Below are 27,291 nucleotides of genomic sequence, written 5' to 3'. Positions count from 1 at the left end.
ATAAACACTGCAGAGGTGAAGGGTATTAAAACATTGCCTTAATAAAGAAATGAAATAAATTACAGGTCCCTAAAGGTTCAAAGAGAGGTCTCATCAATTGTGAGAATACTAAATTTAAATCCCAAGATGGCCCAGAGCATTTTATTGGAGGATATAAATTATTTAGACCCTTTAAGAACCTTTTAACTACATCATTAGTAAAAAAATGATTTCCTCTCCACAGGTAAGATACACTAATTTGGCTGAGATATGAACCTTTACTGAACACAGTGAAAGGCCTGCTTTAAGGTATAATAAATATTGTAAAACCTAACTAACATGCTGTATATGCATGCATCTCAAATGAAAATTCACAATATTTTTTTTCCATTTATGACTAGAACACTTCTGCGTGGAATATTTCCTGGAATGCAACAGTACATTTTGTACCCATAACAAACATTTTCTGACATTCCCAGAGTCCTACTCCCTACACTTCTAGATGAAGAGACTGAAGATCACAGTGATAAAACCATCCTGAAGTGTGGTAACAACTCTAGTGCCAGAGCCTCCATTAGTCCTCTGGCATTAGTCTAGTGCCAGAGCTTCCAATTCACCTCTTTAGACTGGTGAATTAAATCTAGATACCTCTGTCATCTGGGCCATGCTGACATTATTAAAATTACCTTGTTCTCTTGCGTGTCTGACGTTGTTTGACTTTCTGCATGAGGGAAAATAAATGGGAAACTTACATCAAGTCCTGACTGCATGGATTAAAAAGATATCCAGCACTGATTTCCTGTCTCCACCTGCTCTTAAGCAAAACTTCTAACACTTCTTGTTGCTGCTAGGTGCAAAGAGAGCTATTATGGGCATTCCCCTTAAACGGAAAGGGTGTTTTACTCTTTAGTCCTTCAAAGACCGCTCATCCATCTGACACGTTGACCTGCTCAGATAATCTGCAAGCATGCTTTGCTTTCTTGCTTCATGGATGGCTAGTGAACTATCATAATCTATATAGCAGTTCCAGAGTTTCTTTGACTCCACGCACAATTTAGGGAATAGGTCCCACCCCCGTTATTTGTTCAGGTAACATATGCCATCATGTTATCTGTTACTGCCTGAACTACCTTGTGTTTGATGTAAGGTTATAAATCAGTCGCTTGCTCTCAGCTCTAACATGTTGATCCTTTTTATTTGGTGACCATTGAGGCTCTGCATAACAGCCTGTAGTTCAAATGTGCCTCATCTCCGGGTGGATGCATTAGAGGTGAGTATTACCAATGGAGGAAGGGAACTGAAAAGCTCACCCTTTGTGACATTTTGAACATTTGCTCACCATGTGAGTGGCGCTACCACCTGCTGTGGAGTTACATGTCCCACCCACTCTATAATTTATTGGTAATCAGTGCTGTAGCTCCCTCATCTGATGTTGAGCATATGACGTTACAGGCATGGTTGACACCATAGACTCAGCAACTGCAGGAAAAAAGTATTTGTTGGTGGTGGGAACTGAAAAAGGAATCTTACTTCTGGAAGAAAAGCTGTTGCATCCTTGAATCTAGCATTTCCCCAATAAAGAGTATCCTTTGGGATGGGATTAAAATGGATTTCTCCCAATTTATTTATAACCACACAGCGGCAAGAGGAAAACGTATGTGTTTACATCCAGTAGGGTCTTTATGACACTTTATTAACCATTTGCCCAGGTATAGATACACAAACATCCCCCGCCTGCTTAGGAACACTTCTATGGGTTGGACCTCCCTGGTCCAGCACTCTTGGGACTGCCAGACCAGGGGGAGCTCAATGCTCATTCCTGTACTCCCAGCTGCTAGGCTCTACTCTGTCACCAGCAGCCTGACGGGCTCCGTTCTCTGCTGCCAGCCCCTGCTGGGCTCCATTACTGGCTGCTGCCTCCCTGCTCCTGGTCAGGCTCTGCTGGCCCTATCCCTGGCCAGGCGCCGCTGCTCCTGCCACTAGCCCCAGCTGGGCTTTGCTGACTGCTCCCTGCTACTGAGCTCTGCTCCCAGTTGCTGGCCCCGGCCTTTGTATGCCACTCCCAGCCCACCCGGCTCTCTGGTCCCGCCACATCTCTAATCCTACTGCACCATTTTTTCCCCTGGAGTGCGACAGTACTGGAGCACCCATGGGGTCTCCAACAATGCCAGACCATGGATATTACCAAACCAGAGCATGCTGGACCAGAGAGGTCGACTCTGCACTGCACATAGGCATTTTATAAATATGCTGGATGCTACTGCCACTCCAAAAATGAGGACCTGGTTCTGTAACAGTCCTGTCCCATTAGAAAGCACAAGTATGTCTGATGACTAGGTCTTACAGGTCTATGGAAATCTAAATCGTTTAAACCCAGGACTGCAAAGCAATCCTGAAGCGGGGTGGTGGAAAGGATTATAGGAGAGAGAGAGCATGCTGAAAAATATTTTGACATTAGAAAATAATACAAGTAAAATACTCTTCCTTTCTGCTCTTGACTCCACTAGAAATTAGATATCTAGTTTTATTAAATCAAGGTGAGCCTGATCCTTAACTAGGGATGACAGAGTTAGTTGTTATGTGCGCAGGTAGGTGTGGGTGTCGAAGAGATCTTGAATCAAATTGTGTAACTACATGTAATAACTTTCAGGAGACATTTTGGACTCTGGATCTGAGGCAGGTTTCAGGGTTTTCTCCTGCATCAATAATTTGAATTGGAAATCCCGAGTTCTTATTATCCTGACCATAATTTTTTCCAATGGGGACACTTTTGCAAGACGTGGCTCTCCCCAAGGTAACAGATGCATAGAGCATGTCTGTCCAAAATGGGTATGGATATCCTGCAGGAGAGGCAACATTTAAATTCAGGCAAACATGGAATAACTCAGAGTCATCCTGATGGATTGAGGAGGAAACAAGCTGGTCTCTTGTAAATGGCCAACGGTGTAAACATGGGGGAGGGGGGCGGGGACGACTGGTAGTTGAGAGATAAAAAAAAATTTAATGAGAAAAGACTGAAAAACATGTTCCTTTGGGGTGGGGAGAAAGTAAGAGAAAAAGTAATTGGCAAAGTTGAGGTGCTGCTGTTTCGTTTGGACTTGCAAAAAGTGGTAGAAAAGGAACTAGTGGTCAGTAGCCTCTCAGAGAGGCGGGAGGTGGCCTCTGCACAAGTGTGGCCAACCAAGGCACTGCTATCATAAATCTCCAACTACATAAGAACGGCCATACTGGGTCAGACCAAGGGTACATCTAGCCCAGTATCTTGTCTTCCAACAGTGGCCAATACCGGATGCCCTAGAGAGAGGGAATACAACAGGTAATCCTCACGTGATCCCTCTCCTGTCACCCATTTCCATACAAACAGAGGTTAGGGACATCATTCCTACCCATCTTGGCTAATAGCTATTGATGTACCTAACCACCATGAATCTATCTAGCTCTTTTTTGAACCCTGTTAAAGTTCTAGTCTTCACAACATCCTCTGGCAAGGAGTTCCACAGGTTGACTGTGCGCTAAGTAAAGAACAACTTCCTTTTTAAACCTGCTGCCTACTAATTTCATTTGGTGATCCCTAGTTCTTATACTGTGGGAATAAGTAAATAACTTTTCCTTATTCACTTTTTCCAGACCATTCATGATTTTATAGACCTCTATCATATCCATCCTTAGACTGAGTCTACACTACAGTTTTTGCGCCAGAAAATATGCTAGGGACTCATTAGCATAAGTCGCAATCTCCTTGGCATATTTTCTGCCTCCCTTAGGCTACTTCTAGACTGCATGCTTTTTTGGGATACTGGAGATATCCAAGGAATGTGTGTCTCTTTTTTTTTTTTTTTTTTTTTTTAAGAATTGAGGGGCTCTTTCGCCATCTCTGTAAACCTCGTTCTATGAGGCATAAGGGATGGCTCCTGGAGGGGCATAAGGATCTTGTGGAAAACGGGGGTTTTGCGCAAAACCAAAATGTCCACACTACTTTTTTTCCCTTTGCGCAAACCCTTTGCGCAAAAACAGCTTGCTTATGTTATGCAAACGAGGCACGGTGATATGCTAATCCACACCTGATTTGCATACTCACTGCCAGCAAAACAGGCAGTGTAGAAGTAGCCAGAGATACATGCGTCGCTCCAAAAGCTACTGCTACCTAGAATTCTACCTTTCAGGTTGCATGGATCAAAGCTTCCCAGGAGCGGGAATATGCAGAGGACACTCAAAGGAGAATGTATATTTACAGAATATTAAGACAGTGATACGGCTCTCTTTCTACTGCTGTGCCCAGACATACCTGGATTACCTGTTACTGCTGTGGTCTCAATGTTTTTTCTAAGTTTAACCCCCAATTGAACCATATATATCATACATCCTAATTTGTCATCTTTGCTTTACCACTCTCATCCAATTTTTTTGAGGAGTATGTGTGATGGAAATGGGAGAAAAAAGAGTTTATTTTAAAGGGAGGAAAAGCTATTATTCTAGTTTCTCTTACACAAAATATAAAACCTAATGAGAACAGAATCATTTTTATTTGCAGTAGTATCTTCCCTACTCAAAGTAACATGATGTAAATATGTAACATAATGTAGGTTATATCAGGGGTAACATCCCTCAAGTCAAATCAGGGGGGCACAATGTTCAAAGTTAGTTTGACATAACCAGTTTATTTTCATAGCAAACTGTATGCATTCACACCGTTACACATTACATATACTTGAATGTAAAAATTGAAACAATTCATGTTTTAGACCCATCAAGCTTTGCATTTCTGTCCTTATTAGATATTGCATTCCACCTGGCATCCAAGATCCATCCCAGGCACAGCTGTTTACAGCTTTATCATCAATTTAGCTAAGAAGATCCTGAATGACTTAGCAAGTTAGCGTCAGGAAAATACAGACGTAATAATGAAACCCACAAATGTGTTTATCAGTATGACCCTTTCATCCGCTAATGCCAAAAATGTACCACATTATGCTTTAACATTTATCTACTGTGTAAGTGTTTATCCTCCTGCATTTGTTTTTTTGTTCACAGATGTCTTAATATTTTATTCCTATTTATATCTGACACTTTGTTTTTGTAGGCTCAAGACCATCTCTGCTACACAATATGTAAGTTACACTTCTAACTTTGACGCTGGAGAACTCACTGTCACAACAGGCCAAGGTAGAAATATAAATATTTCAAACTTGAATAAGAGATACCTATTCTCAGCTCTGTCACCTGGAGAATTAATAGTACAGTAAATAAAACTCCCAGCAAGTATTAAATAATTAAAAAATTCAGAAAGAAATCCGACAGCACATTATCTAAAAAAACCCTCCCTCTCTCCATTCTGGGATGCACATCATCAGCTTTCTCCAAAACCCCAAACCAAACAGATGTCAAATCTATTTTATCTGACAGGAAACAGACAGTCAAGTTAAAATTTTAGTGTCCAAAGTTAACAAAAATGTGATTTTCATTGTTGGCCTGAAATATACCTGACTAGGATGGTAGTGGGGTCTTCCTTATGCTCTCTCCTAAAGTGCTGTAGATGAATCCTTTATTCTACTCATGCCACTCTAAATAGTGTGCTGAGGCAATTGTATCTAAGTCACAGTTCATTGAGTGGCATCCATTTGATGTTATTTATCTACTTCTCTGACTGCTGCTTGGATTTTACCTATTTCAAATAGAAGTACAAGGGTACAAAAACATGAAATTTGCTTGATTGGATGGCTGCATATCTTCACTCCAGTTTGGAATGAAACACATGAAGATAATGCTGCTCTCCATCTTAATATATATATATATATATATATATATATATATATATATATATATATATATATATATATATATGAGAGAGAGAGAGAGAGAGAGAGAGAGAGAGAGAGAGAGAGAGAGAGAGAGAGAGAGAGAGAGAGAATCCTTAAAGAAATGGTGGGCATCCTGAAGCCTATGTAGCCCACTGAATTTCCACCTGTGCTCTGCACACCATCAGCGCTCCATCTACCCCATTCCCCATGCATCTCATGTGGACTGGGGCCCCACACTTCCTACTCCTCTCCCTACCACCTTCCCTCCCAACCCTCTTGAAGCCCCATGAATCCACTGATTCACACTCCGCCCCTTCTCTTCCTCCACCCTCCCTCCTAGAGCTTGAATGCCGTGAATCAGCTGATTCATGAGGCTCCAAAAGTGCTGAGAAAAAGGAGGAGGAGGAGGAGAAAGTGTGGGGCTCCAGTGCATGAGAGGCATGGGGAAAGGGAGCAGAGAGGGGGGGTTGAACCCCAGTAGGCCATAGGCCACAGACTGCCCACCACTGTGGCTCACTGAGACGAAGGAGGGCCACTCATGCGGCCTATTCAGTAGTTGCCCATTTCTTGCCCTAAAGTGAAGAATGATAGACATCCTGATTCATTCAGAGCAGTGCTCTCAAGCTATCTACTATTGTGAGCCACATATTTTGTGCTCTGTGTGTTGTGTGGGTCCCAGCCACACAATAAATACACACATCACCTATATGGCCCTGAGGATGTCACATGGACCACAGCTGCATGCTGAGTGGATTGCAAGTGGCCCGCGGGTTGCATGTAGAGAAATGCTGGTCTAGAGAGAAAAGCCTTCTAATCTTTACTAGTTACAAAACTGAAACGTTTCTCAACTCTAACTATATATTAAAAGTTGTAAAAAGTATATCCGAACAAGTAGCACAGTAGAGCTTCTGACAGAAGTTCAAGGAAGGACAGAAGTTTCCAAATAATCCTTCAAATTGTTTGATCTTTGATGCCAACAACCAGTGACTCAAGGGAACATAGGCCTCTCTGTAATATCTGTGCAAAGATTTATTCTTACCACAAAAATCCCTATTTTAAGTAAACCTGCCTTTATCTCAGTGAAGTAGAGTCACTAATAGTCAGAAATTTTCTTGGGAACAGGACTTGTTCATAGAAATGCAACTGTTACTTTATGGATTTAAGCCAAAGTCTATCCAAGTCAATTTAAAAAACTTCAGCTGGTTTGAGAAGACTATGGATCAGGCCCTACAAGAATTAGCATATTGTAAAGTAGCCTAGAGGAAACTAAACCCAGGTTTAGTCACACCCACAGAAGAGACTTCAAAGCTATAGTTCCCACATCCCTCACACAAGTATGTCCTTCCAATAGTTAGTATTTTTTATTTGTATGTGATTTAAAAAAATATTGCATGCTGTACATACTCTACTTTCAGCTATAAAGGGAACCATAACTCAGATCCCTGGCTTGTTGGTTTGTAAAACAGAGAGGATACAATTGATTTTTTAAAATTTAAAATAAATACTTTTCTTTTTAAAAATAAACATTTAAAATTTAGTTTTGAGTTACAACAACTTCAATATAACCTATTAAATATTGTATATTGAATTTTACCACAACCTTAATATAACCTATAATATTGATTTAATCTAAATGATTTAAGTGGTACATGTTTTCTCCTAAAGCTTTCAGAACAACAAATAGTTTGTATAGCACCTTAAAGACTAACAAAACATGTATATGGTATCGTGAGCTTTCGTGGGCAAAACCCACTTCTTCAGTTCCAATCCTTCATTCACAAGTTTAATTCTTATGCTAATGGTCTAAACTGGGATATAGGATGGCTCACACACTATCTTCCACCTTTTAATGACTTAAACCAGGAGTTCTCAAACTTTGTGATACCGCAAACCCCCTCTAAATTGCTCGCGAACCCCCCGAGGGTTGAGACCCACAGTTTGAGAAACACGGACTTACACAACCAACCAAACAATGGAGGTGCTAATAGTTCTTAACCATCTCTTGTAACTATTTACACTATCTACTCATCCTCTCTCTTTTTCTTCCTCCCTTCTCCTTGTTCCTCCCCTCTCCCCCCGTCCTCCTCTCCATCCCTCCTTCCCTTCTTTATTCTTGGATCTGGACTTACTATACTCTGGTCATCTGAAGAAGTGGGTTTTGTCCACAAAAGCTCATGATACCATCTACATGTTTTGTTAGTCTTTAAGGTGCTACTAGACTATTTGTTGTTTTTTATATTTTGTTAAGCTATTTCTCATAAGTACCCAGCCTATTTAAGCCCATTTTATTTAATTAATGAAAAGCTGTTGTGTATGTTTCACATTTCCATCCAAACAGAGCTTGACACAAGTAACAAGTAAAAGAAGAAAAGCATCATTTACCATTTCTAACATCATTAAAAAATATAAAGATTAAGAATCTAAATATATGTTAAGGCATGTATGCATTTAAATATGTAAAGCTAGACTCTTAGCACAAAAATATCAAATTTAGTGTACAGGCTATATTTAGTTACAAGTCAACATATTTTAATAGTTACTAACCAATGAGAATCAACCTTTTGTTTAGAAAAGTAAAAGTACAACTGCAAAATAAGGTTAATGTCAATTATTTAAATCCATGTTTCTGCTTGCTGATCTAAAACATGATTAACCACAGTGATTTAATTGGCTTTGATTTAAAATCAATTCACCCTGTGTTAAATATCGAATCATAACTGTGCAGTTTTGAGGTCTTTTTCCTTTTCATAAAAATTCCATGACTGCATGCTGAAATAACTGTACTATGGAGATGTGTGCCATCAGACTTTTAATCTTAAAAAAAATCCCAATATACTTTTAAAACTACCCTCCTGTAGCAGCTACATATCCACACTAGTTCAGTAGATTCACTCTACATATGCATTAAGCATGACTGTATGCTGCATTTGTACAGCATACAGTATTCTCATGTTTGGTAAATATTTCTCCACACTACTCTTTGCTTCCCATAAACTTAAAGCATGCATTTCTCATTGACAACTACACATTTACAAAGCTGGAACATTGTTGTTCACACTAAAGATAATATAGGTTTTCAACCTGAGCTCTACAACCCCCCTAGAAGCTTACCAACTGTTTCTAAGATTTCAAAAGGGGTATGCACTTCCATTTGAAATTTTTTAGGGATCCACAAAAAAAAAAGTTTTCAAAAATGTCCTAAAACCAATTTTGATGTTTATGTGATTGATTGATTAAAAGGGTTTAAAATCTCCCCTCACCACGCCCCCCGGCCCTGAACAAGTAGCAGATTTGTGGAAGCTCATAATCCTTCTAAATGATTGTATATGGTCAGCCAGATGGGCTGTAAACTTTCAGCACACTGACATCCCAAGCACTTGTTTGCCATGTGGACCCTACTGCCAAAGTAACAGTGCCAAGGTGAATGTTGCCATCTCAGACCTTTAATCAAAAAATGTTGAGGGGCACTTTGACCTGTGCTTGTTTGAAATAGCAGAAGATCAAATAACTCTATAGAAACTGTTAGTGAATGGCAGCAGGGTCCACACAGCCACTTAGTGCATGGCAAACTAAATCTGGTGCAGAAGGCTCCAGTTTCCTCTGCACTAAGTGGTCATATAGACAAGACCTGAAACAGATAAACTGAGTGCTAAAGAGCTTGCCAGGCTTTCAGTCATGACCCAACAAGCAGAAGTCTTGTCTACTTTGCACAGACACTGAAAAGTCTCTTGGGACTTTGAGGGTTTGCCCTGATGTTCTGGGTGAAAAGTTTTTCTTTCCCCTACCACTCTTACACTTTGTGACCCATCGGCTATTGCTACTGCTCCAAAGGTGGTAGTGTTTTATTAATGCTACAAGAGGGTAGCTTTTAAAGTATTTTGGTAATTTTTTTAAATTAAAGGTCTGTGATGGGCGCATTCACCTTGAGTGCGTCCTACAGTCCGAGTATGGTACTGTAAAATCTTTTCCCTCTACCAGGCACCCCCTGTAGCCCTGCAGGTTGGCCGACCTAACTACATGGATTTTCAGTGACTCAGTCCTCCAGCCAAGTCACAGAGTCAAACAGATGAATGCCTTTCAGAATAGGGAAAGTCAAACTGCCCACACCAGGGTCTTCAGTCCCACTTAAATACCAATCTTCATTCTGCCTTCTAAAGGAGCTTTGTCCCCTTCTTGGAACTTAGGCCACTTTGCTAGTGGCCAATGGAGGAAACCCAGACTCACCCTCAACTCCAGGTTCCAACCCAGAACCTTGCATGCAGCAGCCATGTACTGCTTCCTTTAATTAGTTAAGGTCAGACAATGAGTCCATCTAGCCCAGTCTCCTGTCTTCCAACAGTGGCCAATGCCAGATGCTCATGAGGGAATCATCAAGTGATCCATTCACTCCTGCCCATTCACAGCTTCTGGCAAACATCTACTCATTCTGGCTAGCAACCATTGATAAATTTATCCTCCATGAATTCATTATCTATTTCTTTTTTGAGCCCTTCAGAACATCCTTTGGCAAATAGTTCCACAGGTTGACTATGTGTTGTGTGAAGAAATACTTCCTTTTGTTTTAAACCTACTGCCTATTAATTTCATTGGGTGACCCCCCCTGGTTCTTGCATTATGAGAAGCAATAGATAATACTACTTCATTTACTTTCTCCACACCAGTCATGTTTTCATATCTCCCCTTGTCTCTTATCCAAGATGAAAAGTCCTAGTCTTATTAGTTTCTCCTCATATGGAAGCCGTTCCAAACCCCTACTCATTTTTGTTTCCCTTCTCTGTACTTTTTCTGTTTCCAACATATCTTTTTTGAGATGGGGCGACCACATCTGCATGTAATACTGAAGATGAAGCTGTACCATGGATTTGTGTAGAGGTGATATAATTTGTCTTCTGTCCCCTTTTCCTATGATTCCCAACATTTTGCTTGCTTTTTTTTCCCCCCCAACACAACACGTTTTAATGGTTCTCAACTAATGAGAAGTATCCTTTCTGGGAAAATAACCACATACAGGGGCAAAACAAGATTTCAACCCAGATTTTCTGCTTGCTGAATGAAATCAGTCTACAGAGGATGGCCACGACCCCCCACCCCCAACCTGTGGAAGTCAAAGCCCCACCCACAATCTACACTCCAACAGATCTGCTGTGGGCCTCATGCAAGGAAAGGAGAGGAGGGAAAAGCTGCGGAGTGAGCAATATCCCTATCCCTTTGCTCACACCTTGTTGGATATACCCACCTAGAAGGGGTGTTGCTGAGATGGCACCTGCTTTGGGATTCACCTGGGAGAGGAACAGTGCTCAGACACTCGGCTACCCCAAGGGCAGGCAGGAAGCACCTGCTGCCGTAGCACAGGGACTTCAGGAAGTACCCACTGGGGGTCAGACCCTGGCTATTACAGGAGCAGCTAAGCTCACTGAGGACCTGTACCCTCCCATCCCTCCCCCCACCGGGCGAGGACCACTTGCCCAGGATCTCAGGGAGTTGGCAGAAGTTACTGCTTCATTCCCTGGGCCTCTTCCCACCTGGTCCCTTTACCCTCACCTATTACCTTAGGGCTGACCTTGTCAGGCTCTTTCATTCCAAGGTCTAGTAAATGCAGCCATTTGAGCTCCTTAGACCAGAGAAAAGCACCATTCCTGCTCTCCGCTCCCAGCCAGGAACTGGCCAGCTAAAGCCCTGCAGCTGCTTTTATCTGAACCTGCTGGGCTCTGACTGGATGCTCCTACAAAGCTTCTCCAGGCTGGGAGGACCCATCTCTGCTGTTCCTTCCTGGGGCAGGGTACAGTAAGACCCCAGCAATTCCAGTAGGGATCCACAAAAGGCCAGGTACATCGCATCACAAGGTCATACATACAGTCACATGATTATAAATGGCACTACTGACATTACCATAAGGCTGCAACACTTACTACATAGCTTGAGATTAAACTGTAATCATCTGCATTCCCCATCAACTTCTTTGTATTCCCTAGACTCATATGCAGCATGTAATATGTTAAGAGACAAAGCACACACCATGGAGGACAAAAAAAGTTATCAATATCACTATTATTGCTGTCCATTTTAAGACCTAAATTCATACAGCTGCTTTTAGTTTCATGAACATGCGAACTCTTGAAGGATTAGAAATATAATGAAAGTAGATATTTTATAAACACATACCTATGATGGAATCCCTTCGGAAAACATCTCTATCAAAAATGTAAAATGACAGGTGACGAAAACTCCGAGGAATTTCACAGTAAAAGTCTTCTCCGTAGAAGGGGCTAGGGAAATAAGAAGAGTTAGCATTGGTATATCATAGTAGCAAGATTGTAATTTATACCCTGAATGTTGACTACACTTGCCTTTGTTGCCTTTGTACAATGAAGTACAGCTTCAGGCACTATACCACTTCGATTTATTTCATATTATGAGGGCATAGAATTGGACTCTATGACCTCTCAAGGTCCCTTCCAGTCCTAGGATTCTATGATGCTATTATATTAAAAAGGCCCTGAAACAAAATTTTCCAGCACACAAAAAATATATTATTAACAATGATAGAAAATAATAGAACACTTGTACCTAATGGCCCAATCAAGAATCAGTGCCCCATTACAGTAGGCAGATAGGGCGTATCTAGACTACGCTAGACTTTTGAAAGAGGATATGCAAATTCCGCAGGATTTTGAAAGCAGCACTTTCAAAAGTGAAAGTAATTAAGACACAGTTTTGTCGGTGAACTTTCCCATTTGTTGACAAGCCGTGTAAACCTCATTTTTTAAGGAAAAGCAGCTTGTCAACAAACGGGAGGGTTCACCGACAAAACCGTGTCTTAATTACTTTCACTTTCGAAAGTGCCACTTTCTAAAATAACAATGCAAGCTTCGACACAGCAATTCTGTTATTTCGAAATAAATTTGAAATAATAGATAGCTTATTCCAACTTCTGTAAACCTCATTCTACAAGGAATACCACTTATTCCAAAGTAGCTATTTTGGAACACCAGTAGTGTGGACATTCCACTGCTGCTATTTTGAAATAGCTCCTCCCCAGGGCCTTTCAAAGTAATTAATCCCCAGTGCCTCCTGGGGCTCTAGTTCAGGTAGCATGTCCACATCAGGGAAGCCTGCCTCAGACTAATTTGGAGGCTTCCCTGTAGTGTAGACATGCTATTTTGAAACATGCTATTTTGGGAGTATTTTTTCTGGAATAGCTTATTTTGAAATAAGTGTGCAGTGTAGATGTACCTACTGTTTGGTCAAATTCAATAATGGATAAAAATTAATTTTAATGTAAAAATCTGTTTAGACTTAAGTAGCTTCCCTTGAATCCTACTAGTTTAAACATAGAAACACCTCAGAATTTTAAGAGCAACCCTTTCAATTTTCTTCTAACCAGTTATATGGTTAAAGAATTGCACATAAGAAGTGCAAGCATCTATCAAACATTATTTGTGCAGTGACAGGTCTATCGTATTACGACAGATTTTCACCCGGAGTCACTTAAACTCCATCCGCCCATTCAAATCTACCGAAGCATGAGTCATACTGACAGATGCAGCAAGCACTGCAGATGTAGACTTAAAAATAAATCACTAATTCTAATTAATAGGCTGAAAGCCAGTAGTTTTTCTCTTTAAACAGACCTCTCTATTGTCCTGGTTCAGCACAAGACTAGGAGACACATTCATTAAAGTGACAGTATTTAAAAAACAACCCTTCAACAGCATTATGTTAAAGATTAAATATGCATCTGGACTTATTATTAGTTCCTTACATTAACTTTCAATTTTTCTTGCATTTTATCAGCATATGTCATGCTCTTGGCTCTGTCAGGACCCCGCAACAGACATACATTGCTCCTATTATACGCAGCAAAAGCATTTTAGGGCATTGCACACTTCTTTTGTTCACACTGCTTCCTAGAACAAAATACATTCTTACCCCAGACTAACACGGCTACATTTCTATTACATTCTTAATGGGTGTCTATACTTTCTAAATAGAGTTTTGGTCTCCCTCCTAGACCCCATTCTCCCTCCTGCACCCCAAGCTCCCTTCTGCACCCAACCTCCATCCTAGACCCTGGAATTCCTCTATTAATATCCTGGAAGAGTGCAGCCCTCAAACACTTTCCAAAATCTTGGCGTGCCCACCCCCCCCCATCAAAAATTACCTTCTGACAAAGTTTACAATGTGTACTTGATGCATTGGTACTTTTTCTTGTTAGCAATGACAACATGCTTATTGTAACTTTGGCCTGTTTTCTCTTTATGAAGGAATCTTATTTGGTCATTAGGAGTGTGATATTGTTTTTACAGATATAAAACTTGAAATGTTGCACTAGCACTAACTTTTCTATCAAAGTAAGCATTATGAACAGCTATCCTAACAGAATGGTTCTTAAGGGAGCATAAGGTCATATACCTGTGCAGACACTCACACAGTTGACCTCAACAGGCTTATTCATTCGCACCAAGTTAACCATGTATGACAGAATTAGCATGACCAATGTCTAAGCATTAAAGTATCTATGTTTCTTTGTAGCAATTCTGCTTGCTTTTTCTAGATCTGCTAGTGTATCTATCCATAAAGTTTGTCCCTTCCTTCCACATAATAGTCTACATAACAAAAAGATGCTAAAGAGATGATACTTAGTAAACTGTTGATTATATACCCATTTCTGCCTTACAATTCCCAGATTACTGTGCCACCTGAAAGCCTGAGAGGTACAATTATACCTAACAGTCTTTCCCCATAGTTACTGAACAGACCTTAAATTCAGATTAGCATTTGATATTTGTAAATGTAGGGACAGCAATTAGCCCCTACAACAGACCTCCAAATGGAGCAGCTCAACCACCATGATTTGAAGTGCACTGACCATTTCTGGTGAGTAGCCCACAGAATGAAAAGTCTTTTAAAACCCATTTCCTATATAGGATATTGGAAAAGATCATAATGAAAGGGAGAAATGCAAAGGAAATGCAACAAATGGTCTGGTAGTACTTTATAGACTACATTAGCCACATTATAACCAAATCCTGCTTCCACTACTGGACGTGAGACTCACTTGCATGAGTAGTCCCATTGAACTCATTTCGTATGCCTCACTGTAAGCATTATTCTCACTAGTGTTTGCAGTCTAGGGCCCTTATTTTATATGTTAGAAAACTCAGTGCAGTGCTTTCTTGGGTGTGGCTTTTGCAGATAGGAAAAAGATACTACCTAGATGTATTGGAATAGTATATTGTAAAAAAAGAAAACCTATGTTGCACTATTAATTCATACAAGTAAGCACATTTGCTTACACACTGCCCTTATTTCCCAACTGATAATTCAGCAGCTAAACTTTAACTGCAAGAAAATGCACATTACATCTAATCTGATTTCCCCCTTCCTTTTGAGTAATAGGGTGGCCTTGCAAAAACAATATCTTCTTTCTGAAGGAATCAAAAGGAACTACGCAACTGCTGTCAGTTTCCACTTATATTGCAAGCTTATCCTTCTTGTATCTCGTCAAACAGTGTCCACTTTGTCTCAAGCCTGTATCTGAGGAGCAATAGGTCATACCATTCAAACCCCATGATTTATTTCCCAAGCCAAATTGTCTTGAGCATCAGCCTAAGGGCTCCCAAATCCTCATGCCAAGGAAACAAAAATTGCCTCCCCAAAACAAAAAGGCAGTCCACCCTGCTTGCTGTGCTGAATGCTTTTACTTGATATAGAAATTAATAAGTGAGCAGCATCAAGTTACATGGCCCACAGGAGACTGACAAAGACTTTAAGAACAAATACCAGAATTAGCCCAACTGGAGATTCAGAGATTTTTCAGAATTTAATGAGTTCAACTTGAACTTTCAATTTAAAAAACAAAAATCCCTGGTAGACAAAACCTACTTTCTCATTAGACGACTGAATTTGGCAAAGAAAAGGGTGGGAGGAAAAAAGAGGGAGAGAGGGCTTAGTTTTTGAACATCAGAATAAACCCTTCCTTTTGTACATGTTGATGATTAAAGTATCAAATAGCTTCTGATTCTTTAAGTCTTGCAATGACAACTAAGAGGATGGGGCTGTTGGAAACATTGCATACCCTCCTTTTTAAAAATCCTTTAGCATGGGATATTGAGTGTATATTTGTTTTAATTCAACCTACCTTGGGTTTTACTGTCAAGTGTCCCAGATACTATGATAGACTTGTGTTACATATATAGAACTATAGAGCTTCTGAGTCCCTAAACTGCCACTTCTAGCTTTGACAGTAACTACTCCATAACTAAGGCTGAAGATAATGTGTGTGTCATAAGCAGATTCATTTTGAATACATCCCAGTTGTCATCCCTCTCGCTTCCCCACATCTGATCTTGAAATTTCACACGCCAATATCAAATGTTGGAGAAAAGTGGTGGCAAAGAAATCATCAATACATGACCTGGGCATGCAATGGGAATCTACTCAGAGAAGGAAGAGTGATTTTGAGGCAGGCAGTATACTTGGCCAGGGAGTGAAAGGGGGAAAATGACAGGAGGCTTAGAGGGCTTGGAGAAAGATAAGGAAAGGCAGCGGCTGTTAAAACACTTAAAGACAACATATTGTACCTTCTAAATCCCAAAGTTTTTGATCTTGAGAAAAGCTCCCCTTTATCAATCATCTTCTACTCCATAGTCCACCCAGATTTCATCATCTTCCCTTTCCCTCCTGCCCACTGACTTGCTAATGCTCACTGAAACGTAGCCCATTGCTAGGCTTCATCACAGAACAGCAGGACTCCTTTCAGCAGACGTTTTGTGCCAACCTGATTCAGCAAGGTACTTAGGCGTGCGCCCAAGCACTTTCTTCAGGTGATGACTTAACCTTTTCCAGTGAGCAACAGCAATGTCATAAATAAAAACTTCACTTTAAAAGAAATGCAGCATGAGTTTCCTTAAAATTTATAGCTAACAATGGAGGAATATTATTTTCCTCAAAAAAGTCTGATGAAAGCTCATGATATAATATAGTTGTTAGCCTCCAAAGTGCCACAGGACTGATCTTATTTTTTCAGTTCCCAAATGTGGATTTGTTTGGAAATAATAAAAGAATCCTTCTTGTCCTCTTCTAAATGATACTTCACTCATTCCACATCCAACTCAATGTAGACAGGCTTCCTATGCAAGAACACATTTCTGATGATCACCTATTCATTTTTTATTTTGTCCTATGCCAGGTATCTGTTTTTGGGTTGGTTTTTTTTTTTTTTATCAGAATGCCCAGCCAAAAGGGTACCCTAGTGGCTCCTGTCAGCACAACTGACTGGGCTGCTAAAAAAGTCTGGTCAGTGACAGTGGCCAGTTCTACGTGGCTCTCGGAAGTGGTCAATATGTCCCGCCACCTCCTACGTGGAAGGGTGGCTGGAGAGCTCCATGTGCTGCCCCTGCCTCAGACTCCACCCCAAGCGCTGGCTCGGCAACTCCTATTGACTGAAACTATTGACTGGGAGCTGTGGGGACGTGCCTGGGGGCAGAGGCAGTGAGAAGAGCCTCTTGCTACCTGGGAGTCTAAGGGTCAAAAGGACATATTGCCACTTCTTGGGAGCCATTGATGTAACCACTACCCAGAGCCCACACCCCTCCTGCAACTCAACCCCCTCTCCAAGCCCTGAGCCCCCTTGTCCCACCTCAGAGCCCACATCGCCAGACAGAGACCTCACCTCCTCCTGCAAATCCATCCTGGAACCCCCTCCCCGCACCCCAAACGCATAATTCCTCAGCCCCACCCCAGAGTCCTGATTGCCAGCCTCACCCCCACCCCACCCCCTGCCCCAGCCCAATTAAAATGAGCAAGTGAGTGAGGCTGGGGGAGAGTGAGTGGGAAGCACGGTCTCAGAGAAGGGGCAGGACAAGGGTATTCAGTTTTCTGCACTCAGGAAGTTGGCAACTCTACTAAGCATCTGTTTTTTGCAAATTCTAGAGAGGAAATGGTAAGAAGCTGAGCTGGAGATGGTATGGGGCAGTCAGGTGGAATGAGTTTAAGCAATAAATAATTCTATAGGAATTTTCAGATTTTTTGGTGATTCGAGGTTTTTAAGATGCGGGATTTTGTAATTACTTTTTGGTGTTAGCTTGGCTCCACAGAACCATGTTCAACCTAAACTGTAAAAAAAAAAGTTTTGTTTCAAAAATATCTATTAAATTATCACCACAATCAATGTTAAGTGGAGGGGCAAGAGTTTACAAACTGAATCACACAGACTAGAACCTCTTCTTCAGTTTCAAATAATGTTGCAAAACCAGCATTTATTTCTCAACACTTGGGTTTGCAAAAGCAGTCTTGTTCTCATTTTGGCACTGATAGTTCAGTGGATGAAGTGAAAGAGTTGCAACATGAATAATAATGAAACTGCCCAAACCAAACCTCTTTGTATATAAGATTTTTCTTCTTCTTTTGTATTTGAAAGTAAGGACCATTAATATTCCAGAGACCTCTGCATCCTCTGACTATTCCAACTTGTTTAGAAATACTGGATTGATCCTGCTGCATGAACTGTAGACCTGAGTTCACATAACAGCGGGAGTTGGAAGAAAAATAAATAGGCTGAATGAGTCTACAAAAGGGTACTTGCCTGTTTCTGAAACTCAGCATTTGGCCTGTAAAGTGTGCATACATATTCTGCAACATTTCATTAACAGAAAGAGAAGGAGGGGAAAAAAAGATTCTTCAGAATATTTACCTAATACAGATAACAAGGGAATTGAGTGAACTCAAATTCTGATACAGTTTGTGGCTGCTGATATAGATCTATAAAGGAAGGATAGACAAGGTGAGATTCTGTAGGAGGAGCCAAAAGACGCAAAGGGTGCTGGGAATCTAAAACCTCTCATGCTAGAACTGAAACTCAGAATTTTGGCATAGTATATATAACTGGAAGCATATGGTACACAAGAAATACACCTAAAACAAGCATACACACACACTTAAGCCATTGTGAAAGTTCAGATCCTGTTCTTCTTTCCAGTCACTGGGCATAAGCTGTTTTTTCTCATAAGTAATTGGGATGAAGGAGCTGATTGATAGCACTGCATCATGGATTCAAGCACAAATATACACACCAACAAAATTGGGAAGTTATTACTGTACTAACTACACTCAATCTATGGTTGGGAGATTTTAGTAATAGATACAGACTTACCTGGCCCTGGTCTTCCCTAAGGAGTTATTTCAAAATAACTCCCCTTGTTAAAAAACAAAACAAAACAAAACAAAACAACCAAGCAGAGCATCCACACTACCAAGCCAGTTATTTCGAAATAATAGGCTGGTTATTTCAAAACAATTCCTCTTTTCATGAGGAATAGCACTTATTTCAAAATTGCTATTTCAAAATAGCGTTAAGTGTGGACGCTCAGCTGATGCTATTTCAAAAAGATTGGTCTCTAGAGGACTCTCACAGCTGCACTTGTGGCCGCTCTGGCCACACCTGACAACTCCACTGCTCTCCTTTTCCTTCAGAGCTTAAAGCTGCAGGCAGAAGGGAAAGGACATGTGCCATGAGGAGAGCTTTGCCAGCGTCATGCTACACAGCACCCATCCCACGAGTCACAGCCGATCCTAGCGCTCCGAGCCCACCATGGCTCTCCCTGCACTCCCACAGCACCTCTTGGCTGCCACTGGCCAGGAACGAAAGAGGGCAACAGCCTGGACTGGTGCAGAGTGCTACCAGGGGCTTTAAATCCGATGCAGGCTCCAATCAGTGTGGACACGCTATCTCAAAACAAGTCTGAGCTATTTCGATGGCACCTTGTAGTGTGGACGTGTTATTTCAAAATTATTATTTTGGGAATTATTATCTCAAAATAAAAATTTCCTAGTGTAGACATGCCCACGGATGTGAACTAGCCTGCCTCAGTGGAGGTCGTTTGAGATTCTGACCCACAATATTAATGTTTCTGCAGGAAAGAGATTAATCTTTCAGGGGTGCAAGTTTACATGCTTAAACAATTTGTAAAGCAAAAGAACACAACTGTGTGGCTGTGTCTACACTGGGCCACTTATTCCGGAAAATCAGCTGCTTTTCCGGAATAAGCTGCGAGCTGTCTACACTGGCCCTTGAATTTCCGGAAAAGCAACAATGCTCTACTGTACAAAATCAGCCACTATTCCGGAAAAACTATTCTGCTCCCGCTCAGGCATAAGTCCTTATTCCAGAACACTGTTCCGGAAAAGGGCCAGTGTAGACAGCCCAGTAGTCTTTTCCGGAAAAAAGCCCCGATCGCAAAAATGGCGATCAGGTCTCTTTATGGAAAAGCTCGTCTACATTGGCCACAGACGCTTTTCCGGAAAAAGGGCTTTTCCGGAAAAGCAGCCTGCCAATGTAGACGCTCCTTTTCCGGAAAACTGAAAACGGAATAGTATTCCGTTTTAAGCATTTCCGGAAATTCATGCCAGTGTAGACACAGCCATCATGTTTACAACTGGTACCAAATAGGAAAAAAAACAGTAGCATGGTGTTTCTCTAAGCTTGTTCCAGGCTATTTTCCATACCGCCACACTCCCATTTTTTCCCTAAAACTTCCTCAGCCTGTGCTTTTACTGCTTTTCTTCTGTGTGGGTGTCTGTTACCCTTACAGTGCCACCCTGCCAGCTTTGAACCCTATCTACTGACATGCCACCAGACACCAAAAATCCTCCCTTTCACAAGGTCACTAGAACAGGCCCTTTCTTATCCATCAAATTGTCTCTCCTCTCCCAGATAGAAACACCCTTGTCTCATGGGATACCCAACCTCTATCTGTACCCCCGTGACAAACTGGAACGCAAATTACATATGTTTACTTTGCATCTTTGAATCTCTCAGGTGCTTAATAAAAGTCTATAAAAATACTGATAGTTACTACATGGAGAGCTTTCAGTACAGATACATACTCTCATTTGTAAATATCTCAGAGCCTTAATGTCCACCACTCCTCTTCCCACTGCCCTGCTTCCCTTTCTGGCATTCTATACAGCTGTGTTATCTCTCTCCCCCGGAGTCTTGTTCATTTCCTGCCCTAATAATCTCTCATGGGCAGCCTCATTTGCCTCAAGCTCCTCTGCCTTTACAGCTCCATATGCCCCATTACCACATAAAGCCTCGAAGTGTTGATGCACATCAATGTTAGATTAATCAATGATGATACATATCAATGTTTAAAAGCAAAATATGGTAAGTGAATACAGGGCATAGTGAGAGCGCACAGTGTGTTGTGTGTGTGTGGGGGGGGGGGGAGAGGGTTACATGGCGGAGTGAGGCTATTGTGGGAATTACAGTGAATCACACAGAAAGAGAAACCACTCTTTAAGTGCTGCTTATGCCATTCAGTTTAAAACCTCTTTCCCCTTGGCCAATGTGCTTGACAGAGCTGGCATTTCACAGGGGCAGGCTGGCAGCACTGAGATATGATGAATCCAAGTAATTCCCTCAACTAATCTTGGTGCATGTCCAAAGTAAGTAGAACAACTATGTATTTAAAAATTGAGAAGTGGCTTGTGTCCAACACATCTGAATGTGAGAGAGAAGTTTGGAGTTTGTGGTTAGTTAGCTAGAGGAACACAAATAAATGTGAGGAAAACAGTAATTTATTTAAAGTAAGCATTTTAAGAAGATATCAACAAGCATTAAATATTTTATTAAAAATTAAGGCGTCTACTTGGTTGGTTAGTGCACAGCAAGCCAAGGTCAAAACCTTCTATGTGATAGCCTATTGCATGCTATCTGGCATGGGCATGGTACATTGTGGACACTGCTACTCCTCAGTATACTCTCCCCTAAACACACTGCCTGGCCCCACCATGCCCTGTATTCAGTTAGCATGTTTTGCTTTTAAACACAGATGTATCTCATTATTGATGGATCTAACACTGATACGTATCAATGCGTGAAGTGGAAACTGCTACTGTACACTACAAGTTCAATAATGTGCTTTGACAAGCTGTTGCTCCAAACATTATAGAGAAACCTTTAAACTGAACAGTTAACTCTTTGCAAGAAGGAATTTATCAAATTTGGTAATTAAGTTCAGTTGGCAAAGTGTGAAACAAAGCAACTTATATTAAGTGCAACATAGCCTTAAACTACAGAGTTTCTACTGACTTCTCCTTAATATTGTGGACTTGCAGTAGAGACCTATAATTAAGGTTGCATCAATATTTTTTGTTTTACAAGGTCAGTTCCTCATTATTGTCATTTTTTTCCAAAAAGAAGATAAACGAAGACTGCAAGGGCAATGTCCACTCGACTTCAACCTTAACTATGTATCTCCTAATTTTGATGTTTTTAATAGTTTATTGATGACAGCAACCGTAAATAACATTCAACTAAGTCTTTTGTGTGTGAATACGTATTATACATATGCGCAAATCCAAGTATTATGTGGCTGGCTCTTTCCCTGCCTGCCAAAGTCTAGAGAGAATAGATTCAAGGCCCACGTGGTTTATTTTCTCTTACATTCAATCTTTCCCCAGGAGATGAAAAGTTCCTGTCAAGTAGTAAGGAGCACTATAGGATCCTGGAGCCAAGATGCTTGATCCATTTCTCTGAAGCACACTAATCATTTAACATTTTCCACTGCTCTGTCTTTTCTGGCATCCCTGAAACAAATTTAGAAATGTCATATTCCCTTTACTAAAGATTAGAGAAGCTGCCTTGATTTTCCTGTGGCGGCTGATACTGCCCTTTAAGTAAAAGGAGACATCTGATGCAAGCAAAGGAAAAATCAATCTTAAATCCAACAAAATTGAAAGTAGAGTCTCTATCTGGCTAGGTGTGGCCGGGAGATCTAGGGTGGATGCCATTGTTAGGCCACATCTTCCTAGAAGATTGATGCTGTGATAGTTGAAGTTCTGGAGTTCCATGTAGTGGGTCTAGGAAAGATGCTGAACGCTGAAGGGGCCCCCATCAATGCCAGTACCCCTTGAATTGTGTGGAGTAAGGAAAGTCAATGGGGGGAAATGTTTGCTCCCACTGACCTCCTGCTGTGGACATGGCACCAAAGTTCAAATTAAGTTATGTCAGCTCCAGCTATGCAATTAAAGTAGCTGGATTTACACATCTTAATTGGAACTTCTGCATAAGTATAGGCATGGCCTGAGAGAGTGAGCCCAGCCTAGCTGTTACCCTGGAGCTTGACTCTCAGAAGTGGAGGTCTCCACCTTTGATGTTGCCCTGCTCAGCTTATTTAGAGCTCACTTCTAAAATGTACTCTTTCTGCATTTTCTAAGGGCAGAACACCCCCGTCCTCCTCTTCCCCCCCCCCTTCCCCCTCCCAGCACTCCTGGTTTCAGCCTGCTACCCTGTGAAAAAGCGAAACTAGATGTTGGAAGAAAATGAGACAGAGGCAAAGGGGTCTGAAGCCTCTAACCTCAGTTCACTACCCCTTTGGAGCAACACCAACCAGGCTTGGTGCCCTTTTGGGACTGGATCCAGCTCTTGTCATTGAGCAGGTCAACTGGTGGCAAAGAAACCAAACAAAGCCATGAGGCAAGGGTCCTTGGCTGCCATGCTCTGAGCAGCTGTGTGTGCTGCAATGCTGAGGGTCTGGTGACATGCAGTGATTCTAGGACATGTACCCTGAAGGCCTTGTGAGGAGGGAGCTCCACAAGGAAAGGGCCCAGCAGCTAGGGGCCCAGCCCTGTTCCCTAGGGAAACCTGAACGCCCCCGGACCTCTAACCTTCCTTCTCCCTTAGTGACAAGGAGAGCATAGTAGCAAGGGCAAACCCAGAGAGAACTGCACCTTGCATGATGCAGAAACTCTCCCCAAGTCCCCTAACCCTGCTCTGTTGGTATGAAGCATTGTCCCAAGCCCTCCAATCAGTCCTCCTGGGGCAAGTCTGGACTTCCTGCCCTGTGATGCAGCTGGATGAGTGCTGGCCATGATTGCATAGGTGCATTACAACACCCTAAGTTTGCCCCTGGGTCACTGGGGCATGTGGTCAGAGACCTACACAGTTTACTCCAGCCTCTCCACTCTGACCCAAGGTCCTTCCCCAGTTGGGCTGGTTCCAGGGAGCTGATGCAGCAGGACAGATATGCTGTTGCTAACCGATCCAGCAAAGCAGAGGCCTCACGCCAGCACAATTGCTCAGGTCAACATGGAGATGTGGACAGCTTCATAATCTCAGGGCACCAGACCTCCTCAGCCCCCGATGTGGCAGGGGTCTAACCTGGTGAAGGGGTCCACCCTTCACTCCGTGTGTGAGTTTGTGGGGTTCTGGCTGCCAAGGAGGCATAGGTGTTGGGTGACTGCAGGAGGGAGGCTAGTGCTGATTTGAGGGGCTAGTGCTGGCTGGCTCCCCACTCTGGCCCATGGGCTCTTGTAGCAGGACACATGGATGAGTGCAGGCAGGGTCCTTCTGCCATGACATCCTGCTCTACCCCTTTCCTGGCCCTAGCCGATGCAGGGCTTCCCCGTTAAGCTGAGCCCTCTCGAGCCATACAAGTGGCATAGTCATGGTGGGCAGGGCTGGATTACCCAATAGGCAGACTAAGCACATGCTTAGGACACCAGCAAAGCAGGGGCGCGCACACACACACACACACACACACACACACACACACAAAAGATTTTATGGTATAGTATTGTTTTTATTTTGAATTACATATGGGGGGGGCACCATAATCTTTTCAGTGCTTAGGGCCTCTAAAGGTCTTAAATCCGGCCCTGACAGTGGGCCTGAGTGGGCCGTGGCCCACTCACTTCTCATCTAGGCTCACCTACACAGGCTGGCAAGTGGGGTGGGCTCTGCTCAACTCAGCACCTCTGTCAGGGCCTGGGAGGGAGGAGTCAGTCCCATTTAGCCTAGCAGGCTGCCCCCACCACTGCCCACACACCCAAAGTCAGGGCCCACCTTCTGGCTACACTACTGAGCACTAGCCAGCCTCTACCTATGAGTTATCTCCTCCACTCCTTCTGCTTTTTCCAGCCGAGTACATAGAAGCTATCTGAGCAGGACCTTTAATCTCTGACTCAGCATAAGGCACCGGCACAACAGCCCAGTTTTGATGTAGGTTGGCGGCTAGAAATGATGTAAAATTCTTGACAGTGATTTATTGTCAGTTCCATACCCTCCAAGGCCCATTAATCTGGCTGCTCTCAAGTTTTTTAGGGGAATTTCGTGCCAACGCAAGGTGCAATAAATATTTGTACTGGCCTGGGAAGCAAGAGGTCTAGGTTCTGTGTGGCCCTGAGGGGGGGAAAAAAAATCACTTAATCTCTGTACCACAATTCCCTATCTAGGAAATGAGGATAGCAAAATTTCCTTTCCTGACCTGTTCACTGTTTCGTTCATACGCTTTTCAAGGCAGGGACTCTCTCTATATAGCACTTTGTTGGTTGGGGCTTCTAGATACTACTTAATATGTGTAATAATCCAGTGGTTCTCCACCTTTCCAGATTACTGTGCCCCTTTTAGGAGTGGTACGCAAGAACAATCAAAGTTCACCTCACTTAAACTACTCGTTTACAAAAATAAGACAAATAAAAAAGTGCCACAGCATATGATTGATTACTGAAAAATTGCTTACTTTCTCATTTTACCATATAATTATAAATAAACCAACTAGAAAATAAATATAGTTACATTTCAATGTACAGTATAAACAGGTCATTATCGGTACAAAATTTTAACTGTGCTGACTTCACTAGTGCTTTTTTATGTAGCCTTTGTAAAACTAGGCAAATATCTAGATTAGCTGATATGCCTTCTGGAAAACCTCTGTATATCCCCTAGTACTCATACTCCTGCTTGAGAACCACAGTAATAAACCACAACCACATCAGTGAAGTTACCATTCAAGTAACTGGCTAAAAAAAGAAGAAAAAAAAAACACGTGGAATTCCTCACTGTACAAAATTAAAGGTTTCAGCTATAGTTCAATTTTATACCTTTCATGTGCATATAGAATATACAAAAATAGCTGGAAAAAATATATGGGTTCTCTCAGTGCAAGAAAACCTGAATTAGAAGACATTGTAGATATTGATGAGTGATGGGGAGGGATTATTGAGGATTACATGTTGTGTTCCCTCCCTTTGGAGTATCTGTCATTGGCCACTATCGGCAGACAGGATACTGGGCTAGATGGACCATTGGTCTGACTCTGTATGGCCTTTCTTATCTTCTTATATGGCAATTTCCTGTGATATCCTTGGCAGACCTCACTGAATTAAATCTAAGTATTTAACAGATCCATTGTATTAAATGAATGGTTTATGTATTATTGTGGGCCGGAACTGTATACAGTATAATCTATGTGGGGGGGGGGGGGGGGGGGAGGAGGAGGAATGTGACAGATGTGGAATATAGTGGTTCAAAACTCTATACCAAACAATGTGCCAGCTAAGAATGGAGGTTTGGAACAAAGTGTTAAGTGAAGTGATTTTCCTGGGAAATATCTAGGGGGAAGTGAATGCAAATTATCCACCTCCAATTATGCAAACCCTCAGCCTTTTGAAGCTTCACCCTGAGGAATGACCCATTGTCTCCAGAACACCTGTTACGTGAGGCCAAGGTCAAAGGATGAAGCTGAAAAAAAGGAAAGACTGAACTATTCATAATAGGTCTAGTTCTGAACCTGAGACAGCCATGAAACTGTAACCATTTGCCAAAAAAACCCAACACACTCACCCACCGTAGTTACGGGTTTTGAAAGACTAACATCCACCAGATTCCAAAGCTGTTGTTCAGGGTAAGCTTTGGTAAAAGCTTTTGACCATGCATGTAGGTTATTTTTAAATATTTTTTAAAACTTAAGACCTTAATAATAAAGGTGCTGACTTATAAAGCGCTGCAGAGTATCTTATAAATGCAGGCAATTACACAGCCCATAACCTCTGCAGAGAAAACAAACAGCAGATGCTGGCCCTTTCAGAGCTTTGGCTTTCTAGGGATATAAAATGTAAGCAGAGAACTATGCAGCCTGGAAAACCCCTCATCTTAAGGGACTTTGCCCAAAGGAAGTGAGTGCTGAGGAGCTGGGCACTTAGAGAGGTGCCGCCCTTGAAGGATAGGTGCAATTGTGCAGTGTTGGCTCGCAATATTATTTCAGGGTCACAAGAGTGTCACCTTTAGGCATATGAACCCTCCCACAACTGTTCAAATAGTTCACAGATTCTTGTAAAACCAGTAGGGCAAAACCAGGGAACAGTTTGTCATTAAACACAGTCACAGTTCAATAAAACTGGAGGCTTTGACTTATTTTCTAAATTGAAAAAGCTACATTCAAAAGTTTAAATTGTCAAGAAAGAGGCGAGGAAAGACCATTTTTAGGATTTGCTTTCGTTGGTTGCAACACCACCAAAGTCCCTGTTGCTCAGAACCTGTCCAAGTTTAGACAAGAAGTGAAACCGAAGCATTAAAAATAGAGAATGGGGGCCAGAGTTGCTGTTTAATCTTACTCTCCAACACACACCAAAAGCAGATTGCAGATTCTTTGCTTCTAGTTCCTACCTCACACTACCTTTTGGCATGGCTACATTATTTCAGCTTTGTGCTTGCCCAGTATCATGTTCCTGT

General features: G+C 41.9%; 1 protein-coding gene across 2 annotated transcripts in view; it reads right to left on the bottom strand.

Annotated features, from left to right (window-relative positions):
* Positions 1–27,291, bottom strand: part of RASA3 (RAS p21 protein activator 3) — a 173,520-nt gene that overhangs the window by 90,416 nt on the left and 55,813 nt on the right. For both annotated transcript variants that reach the window (XM_025186286.3, XM_075918255.2), the window contains exon 3: positions 11,940–12,043. In XM_025186286.3, coding sequence (XP_025042071.2) covers positions 11,940–12,043 — 104 coding nt within the window. The remainder of the gene's footprint in view (positions 1–11,939; positions 12,044–27,291) is intronic.

This window comes from Pelodiscus sinensis, chromosome 1 (genome assembly GCF_052426305.1).
Source record: "Pelodiscus sinensis isolate ZL-2025 chromosome 1, ASM5242630v1, whole genome shotgun sequence".
NCBI lineage: Eukaryota > Metazoa > Chordata > Testudines > Trionychidae > Pelodiscus > Pelodiscus sinensis.
The sequence above is the reverse complement of the archived record's forward strand: the minus strand, read 5'-3'. Positions and strand labels throughout refer to the sequence as shown.